The following is a 10,977-nucleotide window of genomic DNA, read 5'->3' as shown; positions in this document are numbered from 1 at the left end:
TACTATAGAACATCAAGGAACTACTAGTACAAACTGAGAATAATCAATACCTCATATTCACAAGCCTCGACTATTCATTAATACAAGAATAGCTAAAGGACTCAAGCAACCAGATATAACATAATAAAGTGCAACAAGTAATATAAAGATAATAAAGGCAAGTAAAGACACAAGACAATAAAGATATACAATTAATACATGTAAGAATATATAGCAGGTGAGTAGATATTGAGCAAGAAATAAATAAATCGAAACAGGTAACAACTAAATGACATATAACAAGTACGACATGGATAACAAGTAAGGACATGTAGCAATCAAAGCATGTAACGAAATATAATATAAAATAAAAATAGCCCAACCCGCATGATTTAACCTACGACAACACATATACACCTCTCACATCGCATATACGTCGTCCCCACACATAGTTCACATAGCAAATAGACCATAAACGTCCTAATTCCCTCAAAACAAAGTTAAACATGACACTTTCCACATTCCGCAACCAAATCAATAATAAATAATGACTTTGACTTTTGAACAAGCCTCTAAACCAACCGAATCTAGCCAATTATCAATCACACAATCCAATATAAGCTACAGAAACTACCCACGAATGAAAAAAGTTCAATCTTTAACTAAATTAAAAAAGAAAAAAAGTCAACCCCGAGCTCGTTTGGTCAAAACTAGAGATTCGCACCAAATTTAGATTACCCATTCACCCCGATCGGTTATGTGATTTGGTTTGAAATCTGACCTCAATTCGAGGTCTAAATCTCAATTTTACAAAATTCCTAATTTCTACCTTAAAATTCATAGATTTGATATTAAGAATTTGTGAAAAGTAGTTGAAATTGATTGAAAGCTAGTTAAGGTGCTTACCAATAATTTTGGGAAGAAAATCCTCTTCAAAAATCGCCTCTAGAGTAGTTAAGTTTAAAAAATATTATAAAATGAGCTAAGTCCTGACTTTCTCATATTTTACCCAGCTGCAGGTATCACATTTGTGAACTCTTGTTCGCAATTACGACCATAACAAATGCGAAATACTGGTCGCAAATGCGAACAGTGCTCCCAGCCTGCATAAGTCGCAAATGGGACAATAACATCGTATTTGCGAGGGCCCCTTCCATCGCAAATGCGGTCAAAGGTTTGCTTTTGCGAAACTGCGGCCTAATTCTAGTGCCCAGTCGCAAAAGCGACCAAACCATTGCAAACGCGATCTAGAGATGTCCACAATTGTGAATATTTCTTTGCAAATGTGAAGGTTGCCCTGTCCATCCATTATCTCAATTGTGATCTCGACTTCGCAAAAACAGAGTTCGCATTTGGGAACAGGTCCTCGCAAATACGAGAGCTGCAGTTCAACTCCAGTTACTGAGCCATACCAGCTATTCCGAATCAACCCGCAACTCCTCCGAAACTCACCTGAGGCCCTTGGGCTGCAAACAAACATGCATACAAGTGTAATAAATCATACAAACTTGCTCACTACCTCAAATGATCAAAATATTATCAAATAACAAGAATCGATCTTCGAAACTCATGATTTCAACTTGGAAACTCATTTTTCACAATTTTTCACATAATGCGCCGAAATGCGCTCGGGTGACCCCTCCCCCAACCAAACATGTGTATATGTTAAAAAATATTATATGAACCTACCGAAATTGTCAAAACACCGATCCAAAGTCATTTACCAAAAATATTGACCGTGATCAACCCAAACCTTATTTTAAGTCAAAAATCACTTTTTCTTAAAAAATTTATGGAAAAGGTTTCAAGAAAACGACAAGGACCGGCACATGAATACCAATAAAATTCAAACTCTGGAAGGTCTCGAAACACAGAAATTAAGCTAGTACTCAAATCGATCACATTTTTCACCGCTAAAGAAGCATTCGTCCTTGAATGGACATAGAAAAGTACCTGAACTAGAAAAAGGGTGTGGGTATTTATTTCGCATATCGGACTTGGACTCCCACATAGCCTCATCAATCGGCCGACCTCTCCATTGCACTTTCACAGTAGGAAAACTCTTAAATCTCAACTTATGAACCTGCCGGTCTAAAATAGCTACCGACTCTTCCTCGAAGGCCAAATTTTCATCAAGATGCACCATGATAAAGTTCAAAATATGTGATCTATCCTCATGGTACTTCCAAAGCTTGGAAACCTGAAATATTGGATGTACCCCTACTAGGCTATGAGGTAATGCAAGTCTGTTAGAAACCAACCCAACTCTCTCTGAATCTCGAGCGGGCCAATAAACCTTAAGCTCAACTTGTCTTTTCTCCAAACTGCATCACGCTCTTCATAGGCGACACTCAGGGAAGAACCTTCTCACCCACCATGTAAGCTACATCCCGAACTTTCGGCCCGCATAACTTTTGTCTGAAGTGAGACGAAGTCGCTCCTGAATCACCTTAACCTTCTCTATGACATCATGGACCAAATTAGTGCCCAACAATCTAGCCTCACCGAGCTCAAACCAACCAATCAGCTAACAATATCGCGTCCCATATAAGGCCTCGTACGGAGCCATATGGATGTTCGACTAATAGCTGTTGCTGTAGGATTACTCTGCTAGAGGTACAAAATGGTCTATTGACCCTCTGATATCCATAGAGCATGCCCGCAACATATCCTTGAACATCTAAATAGTGCGCTTGAACTGTTCGTTCATCTGAGGATGACATACGGTACTCAGACCGAGTCTCGTGCCCAACTCACGCTGCACGACTCTCCAAAAATACAATATGAACTGCGTGCCTCAGTCAGAAATGATGGAAATGTGCATGTCCCACAGGAGAATAATCTCCCGGATGTAAAATCTGAGCCAACCGCTCTGTAGAATAGAATGTCATCAGTGGAATGAAGTGTGCAAACTTAGTCAACCGGTCCATAATAACCCAGACTGCGTAATATTTCTTCAAGGTCCATGGTAAGCCTACCATAAAATCCATAGTGATGCGCTCCACTTCCACTTTGGTATCTCAAATCTCTGAGTCAATCAACCTAGTTTCTGATGATTGTACTTCACTTGTTGACAATTCAAACAACGAGAGACGTAAGAAACAATATCTTTCTTCATCTTCCGCCACCAATAGTGCTATTTCAACTCACAGTACATCTTCGTAACACCTGGGTGAATGAAATAGCGCGAACTGTGAGCCTCTTCCAGGATTACCTCTCTCAACACATCAATATTTTGAACACAATTCCGGCCTTGAAGTTGTATAACACTATCATCTCCAATCACAAACCTTCTTGGCACCACCTCGCTACATCGTATCCCTCAACACCAATAAGTGAGGATCATCAAACTGGCGACCCTTGATATGCTCTAACAACGATGTCTGAGCAACAATACAAGAATGAACCCGACTAGGCTCCGAAACATCTAACCTCACAAACCGGTTGGCAAAGCCTGAACATCCATGGCTAGTGGACTCTCCAAGGCCGGTAAATATGCCAAACTGCCCATGCTTGCAGCCTTCCTACTCAATGCATCGGCACTGCATTGGCCTTCCCCGGATTAAGGTCTTTCAGCAACTCCAACCTCTCCACTGCTGCAAATTAAGGTCCTTCAACTTGAACATGTATTGGAGACACCGATGGTCGGTATAGAACTCATATAGAATGCCATATAGATAGTGCCTCCAAATGTTCAGCGCGTGAACAATGGCTGCCAATTCTAAATCATGCACAAGGTAATTCTTCTCATGAACCTTCAACTGAAGAGACACATAGCCAATTACCCTACCATCTTGCATCAAAACTGCACCAAGCCTAATACGCGATACAGCACAATACACGATGTAGGATCTTGAACCTGTAGGCAACACCAATCTTCTTAGGACCCACTTTATTCCCCTAGAAGATACAACATGGACCAAAAGGAAACTGAGTGCAACCAGAACTCACACTTTGAAAACATGGCATATAACAGACGGTGCTTCAAAGTCTAATGCTGCTCATGCTCCTCTCAATTGCGGGAGTAAACCAAGTTATCGTCAATGAAGACAATCACAAAAGAATCTAGATAAGGCTTGAACACACAGTTCATCAAATCCATAAAGGCTGCTGGGGCATTGGTCAAGCCAAATGACATCACTAAGAACTCGTAGTGACCATACCGAGTCCAAAAAGCCATCTTAGGGACATCTGATGCCCTAATCTTCACATGATGGTAGCCCGATCTTAAATCAATCTTCGAGAACACCTTGGAGTCCTGAAGATTTTCAAATAAGTCATCAATCCTCGGCAATGGATACTTGTTCTTGATAGCGACCTTGTTCAGCTGCTTGTTGTCAATACACATCCTTATAGAGCCCTTTATCTTCTTCACAAATAACACTAGTGCACCCCAAGGAGAGACACCAGGTCTAATGAATCACTTATTAAGAAAATCCTACAACTATTACTTTAATTCCTTTAACTCAACTGGGGCCATATGGTATGGTGGAGTAGAAATTGGCTAAGTGCAAAGGACCAAGTCAATGCAGAATTTGATATCTCTGTTGGGTGGCATGCCCGACAAGTCTGTATGAAACACCCTTTGGAACTCACACAAAACTGGAACTAAATACATAGAAGGAACCTCTGTACTAGAATCATGAATATATACCAAGTACAGCAAACATCCCTTCTCAACCATACGCCGAGCCTTTACATATGAAATGACCTTGTTAATGGAATGACCAGGAGTCCATCTCCACTCCAGTCAAGGAAAGCCGACATAGCTAACCTCACAATCTTGGCATGATAATCTAAGATATTATGGTACAGTGACAACCAATCGATGCCCAAAATCACATCAAAATCCACCATACTGAATAATAGAAGGTCTACCCTGGTCTCACAACCCCTGATAGAGACCACAAATGAGTGATAAACATGGTCTACCTATATCAAATCCCAACAGGCGTAGACACATAAATAGGAGCACTCAACGAATCATGAGACATATTCAACTATGAAGCAAAATAGGATGACAGATACAATTAAGTAGAGCCCAGATCAAATAAAACTGATGCATCTTTGTGGCAACCTGAACAATACCTGTGATGACCGCATCAGACGACTCTGCCTCAGGTCTAGCTAGGAATGCTTAGCAATGGGGCTGAACCCTACCAATTTGACCTCTACCTCTCGGACGATCTCACTGGCCTCCACCTCTAACGGCCTGACGACTACCTTGGGCTTCCTAACCTTTGCCTCTAGCTGGATGAGTGGGCAGTGGAGCAACCGGTGCCAAATTTTTGGCACTAGTACCCTGTTGTGGCTTGCTGTTCCTCAATCTAAGACAGTACTTCTTGATATGGCCTGTGTTGCCGTGCTCATGCAGCTCTGCAACTGGCATAACTACTAAGTCCGAGACGATCCCTGATGATCCAAATGACCATCATAGTAACTCTATAGAGGTGGTGCACTAGTAGGAGATGAAGGTGCACTAAATACCGGCTGCTCAAAATGAGACCCATATGCACTGTGACCACCTGAAGAACCACGAGACACCTATAGTGCTAATTGAACCGGCCTGGTGGGATGGCCTCTACCAAATGAACCCTTGTTTCCAGACGAGGCACCACTAAAACCACAAAAATAATGAGGCCTCCTCTCACATGCCGCCTCTCTGCCCTGGTTACGAACCCTGTTGATCTTCCTAGCAATATCTACAACCCGAGTAAAAGAAATACCATCCTTAGTTTCTCTGCTATCTGCAGATTGACACTATAAGTAAGTCCATCCATAAATCTCCTCACCATATCCCTCTCAGTAGGGATCAAGATATCTCCATGGCATGATAGATCCACAAATTTAGTCTAATACTGGGAAACAGTCATGCTACACTACTGTAGGCGCTCAAACTGGGTATGTAGATCCTCTCTCTAAGTGAAGGTAATGAACTTCTCCAAGAATAGCTATGAGAACTTATCCGAAGTGAGTGAAGGTGAACCTACTAATCTACCCGAGCATACTCCTGCCACCACCTCTTGGTGGAGCCATACATATGAAATAGTGCGAAGTCAACTCCACTGGACTCCATTAAGACCATGTTGTGTGGTACCTCATGGGAAATGTCCAAGAAATCTTGACGATCCTCATAAGGAGTGCCACCAAAATTAATAGGAAATAGCTTGGTGAACCTGTCTAACCTCTTCAGTCCCTCTGATGATGACATCACGGGATCCTCCCCGAACTGTGTAGTAATAACAGGTTGAACTACTCCAACTACTGGAATTGCTAGAGTCTGATATCCGTGAGCTACCTGCTCTAGAGTGTGAGCAGGGGTCTTCATTATGAATGCAGACCAAGGGAAGCGAATGCTGACCAAGGGAAGCAAACGCGAAGGTAGGCTGGGGAACAGCCTTCGCGAACGTGATGTTGACTTCGCGAACGCAAAGGCCATTGGGCCAGTGCACTTCGCGAACGTGTATGTGCTTCGCGAATGTGAAGAACACCTGACGCCCAGTTATATAAATTGCTGAAAGTGGGGAATTGGTGATTCTTCACCATTTTTGAAAGCTAGAGCTCGGCCTAGAGAGGATTTTGCAGAGATTGTCATCCCAACTTCATTAGTTAGTGATTTTCAACTAGTTTGATGTATTTCCATAATCTCCCACTAATTTTAACCTTTTTTTACCTTTAATATATAAATTTCATGGTAGAAATTAGGGATTTTGGGTAGAATTTAGGAATTTTATAAAATTGAGATTTAGACCTCAAATTGAGGTCAAATATAAAAAAATCACATAACCAAGCTCGGGGGTGAATGCGTAATCGAGTTTTGGTGTGAATCTCAAATTTTGACCAAGCGGGCTCGGGATTGACTTTTGTTGAATTTTTCCAATTTCATTAAAGATTAAATATTTTTCACTCTTGGGTAGTTTCTAAAGCTTATTTTGAACTGTTTGAACTATATTCGGCTAGATTTGATGTGTTTGGAGGTTGATTCTAAAGGAAAAGCTGTTGTTGATCATTGATTTGGTTGCGGAAAGAGGTATGTGTCGTGGTTAACCTTGACTTGAGGGAATTAGGACTTGATTGGATTATTTGATATTTGATTTATGTGTGGGGACGATGTATATGTAAGGTGACGAATGTATATACATAGCCACGGATTAAGCATGTGGGTTGGGATATTTATTTATTGACTTCAGTTATTTCATGCTTTTGTTTAATCCATGTTATTATTTGTTAAATGCTCTAATTATTACTTTCCCTTACTTGTTAAATTCATGCCTTTATCCGTTACATGCCTTGATTTGCTAAATGATTCCATATATCTGTGTCTTTATTACCTTGTGTGTTGTTAAATAGCTACTTTTATCTGCTTTATGTCTTTAATTATGTAATTATCTTATTGTGTTTTATTTGAGATACGCCGTAGTTAGTTGAAATTGTACATTTGTATTATTATTATGTGGGATCGAGTTGCACGCTACAACGGTTATTGGTATTATTGTGTGTGATCGGATTGCACGACGCAACGGTATTTGTATATGTGTATTTTGGATCGGGTTGCGCGCCGCAACGACAACCTCTCTACCTTCATAGGTAAGGTAAGGTCAGCGTACATACTTCCCTCCCCAGACTCTACTTGTGGGATTCCACTAGGTTGTTGTTGGGTTGCGCATTGCAATAGAGAAGATATATATATATATATATATATATATATATATATATATATATATATATATATATATATATATATATATATATATATATATACATATACATATATATATATCGAGTTGCTCGTCGCAACCGTAAAGATATATTGATTGTTCATAACTGTTGATTTCGTATTTGTGTTGTATTGAGAAAATTGAGCTTTGATGTTATTCTGGGGCCCTCTGTTATGTATTTTCTGTTCCAGTTTTCATGTTATACTTGTTTTCTTTGTTTTGTTGTTATATCATTATAGTCGTACAGGTTTACAGTGAGTGCTTTGTTATAGCCTCGTCACTACTTCGTCGAGTTTAGACTCGGTACTAACATAGTATATGTGGTCGGTTATACTCATACTACACTTCTGTACTTCTTGTGCAGATTCTTGTGTTGGTTCTAGCAGCGTCTAGTGGAGTTTTGCTCGAATCATATCTGCATTTGGAGACTTGAGGTAGAGTTGCATGGTGATTGCAGTCCTTGAAGACCTATTGCTTACCTAGTGTTACTGTTTATTTTGTTTCAATCAGTTGTATTTTTATTCAGACATTGGTTGTAGCACTTCTAGTATGCTCATGTACTTGTGACACCAAATTCCGTGGTTTGACTAGTCTGCATTTGGAGTTATTATATCTATTTCGAAATTTTACAGCTTTATTTCTCATTAAATTGCTTTCAAATTGGTTTTAAGATGAATAAATTTGTACTAATGTTAGCTTCCCTAGCAAGTGGACGTTAGGCACCACCACGACCCCGAGGTTGGAATTTCGGGCATGACCCCAGGCCTAGACCGTCTCTTGTATGATCTTCTTAAAAAATAATACACCTACTAAGGATCTATATCTGAGTTGTTTTTTGTAAATGACCGTTCCCTATTTTCGCCATGTTAATTTAGTCCATTAAATTTAGCGGGCTAATTGAAAAAAATTCTTAGTTCTACCCATCAAGTCTCATTTAGAACATAAAAATCCATTTAGCATCACGTAAATAAAACCCAAATAGGATTTTATACTAGTTAACTTGATCAAAAGTGTCGATTCTTTGTTTAAATTTACCCAATCCCCGAGAGCTCTCGACCAAAAATGAATTTTCAAAATACGTTGATATACCAAACTCTTTCGCGATCATAGACAATCCTTCGATGCCTGTCCAGGCATTCGTGATCACGGCACAATACTACTCAAAAACGGAAGTTGACTTGGTTCATACTAGCCCTATGTGATAACAGAATTGCACCAGCGACATACTCTCACAATCGCATCAAACTCCTCCCTATTGTGATCCTGGGCCAGGGCAGGGCAGTCGTGATCATGGCACTGTCAAAATGAGGCCCTACGTCTGCCATAGTCAAGCAATTGCTGAGAAATGAGAGCAGAGATGAAGAAGAAGAAATGAAAGAAGAGACGAGAAGAGAGAGCTTAGATCAACTCATATTTTTCACTAACTAAAAAAGAATGTAATGTACATTACATATATACTAACAACAAACCGACTAACCTCCTATTTACATCTTCTAGAACAGTACAAGTTAAATAGCCTTAGGTAAACCTTTACAACCTATTAATTTCTACACTCCCCCTCAAGTTGAGAATGAAAAATGTTTTTCATTCCCAACTTGGATACCAAAACTGCATGCTATTGGTGTCCCAAAGCCTTTGTCAAGACATCAGCTGGTTGCTCATTAGTCCCACTACGTGCAGTTTTGATTAACCCCTCTTGAATTTTTCCCCTTATAAAATGACAATCAATCTCTATGTGTTTTGTTCTTTCGTGGTAGATAGGAGTTGCAGCAATTTGAGGGTAGCCTTGTTGTCATAATACAACTCTATAGGCTCTTTCATGTCTAGTGTTAGTTCCTTCAGCAAACCATTGAACCATGTCAATTCTGCCACTGTGTGCCATGCTCCTGTATTCAGCTTCAGCTGAGCTCCTTGAGATGGTAGTATGCTTCTTTGCCTTCCACAAAATGAGGGAACTTCCCAACTTGATACAGAACCCTGTAATGGACTTCCTAGACATGGGACATGATGCCCAGTTTGAATCATAGAATCCCTGAACCTTTTCTGTACTGTTGCTTGACATGAGAAGACCAAGTCCAGGCTGATCCTTGAGATATCTCACAACATGTAATGTAGCCTCATAGTGAGACTTCTTGGGTGCATGCATGAATTGGCTTAGACTTTGTACAACATATGCAATATCAGGTCTTGTGATTGTCAAGTACAAAAGCTTTCCAACTAGCCTTTGAAAAAGACTTTTGTCTTCCAAGATAGTGTCATCAACATTCTCATTTACTATCTTATCCAACTTTGTGCTTGCGAGCTTCAAATTTTGTTCCATTGGAGTCTTCTTGGGCTTTGAACCAGAGAGTCCAGCCTCTGAGATCATCTCCAAGGCATACTTCCTTTGAGACATGAAGATGCCTTCTACTGATCTAGCAATTTCTATTCCCAAAAAATACCTCAACTATCCGAGGTCCTTCAGTTTAAAGTTCTGATGCAAAGATGCTTTTGATCTATTTATCTCCTCTTGATCATTACTTGTAATAAGCAAGTCATCTACATAGATAAGTGTGAGAACAAACTTTCCATTAGTTGCCTTAATGAACGAAGAGTAATCATGTCTACTTTGATGAAAACCAGATTTGAGAAGTGCCTGTGTTAGCTTCAAATTCCACTGCCTAGAGGCCTGTTTCAAGCCATATAGGGATTTGAGTAGTCTACAAACTCTATACTCCCCCTGACTACCAAATCTTTGAGGCATAGTTATGTAGACTTCTTCATGTAAGTCACTATTTAAAAAGGCATTATGGACATCCATTTGAAAGATTGGCCAGTTTCTGAGTGCAACAACTGCTATAACAGTTCTCACTGTGGTCATTTTGGCCACAGGTGAGAATGTGTCATGAAAATCAATCCCTTCCTGCTGGGTATAACCTTTTGCAACCAGTCTAGACTTAAACCTTTCTACTGTGCCATCAGCATTGTACTTAATTTTGTACACCCATTTACATCCTATATGGACTTTGCCAGGGGGTAAATCTACTACTTCCCAAGTGTTGTTCTGTTCTAATGCTTCAATCTCAAGTTTCATAGCCTTGATCCACCTATCATCTTTGACAGCTTGAGAAAAAGAGGTTGGCCCAGTGTCTGAAGAGAAGGAGGCTAGGTAAGATTGAAAAGAGGGAGAGAGATGAGATAAGAAATGAAGTGATGGATAGGGTAAGGAGATGAAGTGGAAGCAGAAGTGGCAGGTAGAGGAGGATTCACATAATCAGTCAGCCATATAGGAGTTTTGGAG

The 10,977-nt window shown here is 40.1% G+C and overlaps 1 protein-coding gene across 1 annotated transcript; it reads right to left on the bottom strand.

Annotated features, from left to right (window-relative positions):
- Window positions 1-8,926: 8,926 nt before the first annotated feature.
- LOC109205873 (uncharacterized mitochondrial protein AtMg00810-like) lies at window positions 8,927-10,092 on the bottom strand. Its single transcript, XM_019368634.1, has 2 exons — window positions 9,545-10,092; window positions 8,927-9,035 (listed from the first exon to the last, which is right to left on the bottom strand). The coding sequence occupies exons 1-2, from the start codon at window positions 10,090-10,092 to the stop codon at window positions 8,927-8,929; spliced, it is 657 nt and encodes a 218-aa protein (XP_019224179.1).
- Window positions 10,093-10,977: the final 885 nt, after the last annotated feature.

This window comes from Nicotiana attenuata, unplaced genomic scaffold (genome assembly GCF_001879085.1).
Source record: "Nicotiana attenuata strain UT unplaced genomic scaffold, NIATTr2, whole genome shotgun sequence".
NCBI classification, from domain to species: domain Eukaryota; kingdom Viridiplantae; phylum Streptophyta; class Magnoliopsida; order Solanales; family Solanaceae; genus Nicotiana; species Nicotiana attenuata.
The sequence above is the reverse complement of the archived record's forward strand: the minus strand, read 5'-3'. Positions and strand labels throughout refer to the sequence as shown.

Bases quoted from the DNA above. Each gene is read 5' to 3' on its own strand.
- LOC109205873 (XM_019368634.1), bottom strand. From the start codon at position 10,092: ATGTCTCAAAGGAAGTATGCCTTGGAGATGATCTCAGAGGCTGGACTC. The intron at 9,036-9,544 runs GTTTGCTGAAGG...CTCATTTCTCAG, and splicing joins AGAATTGACATGGTTCAATG to CAATTGCTTGACTATGGCAG.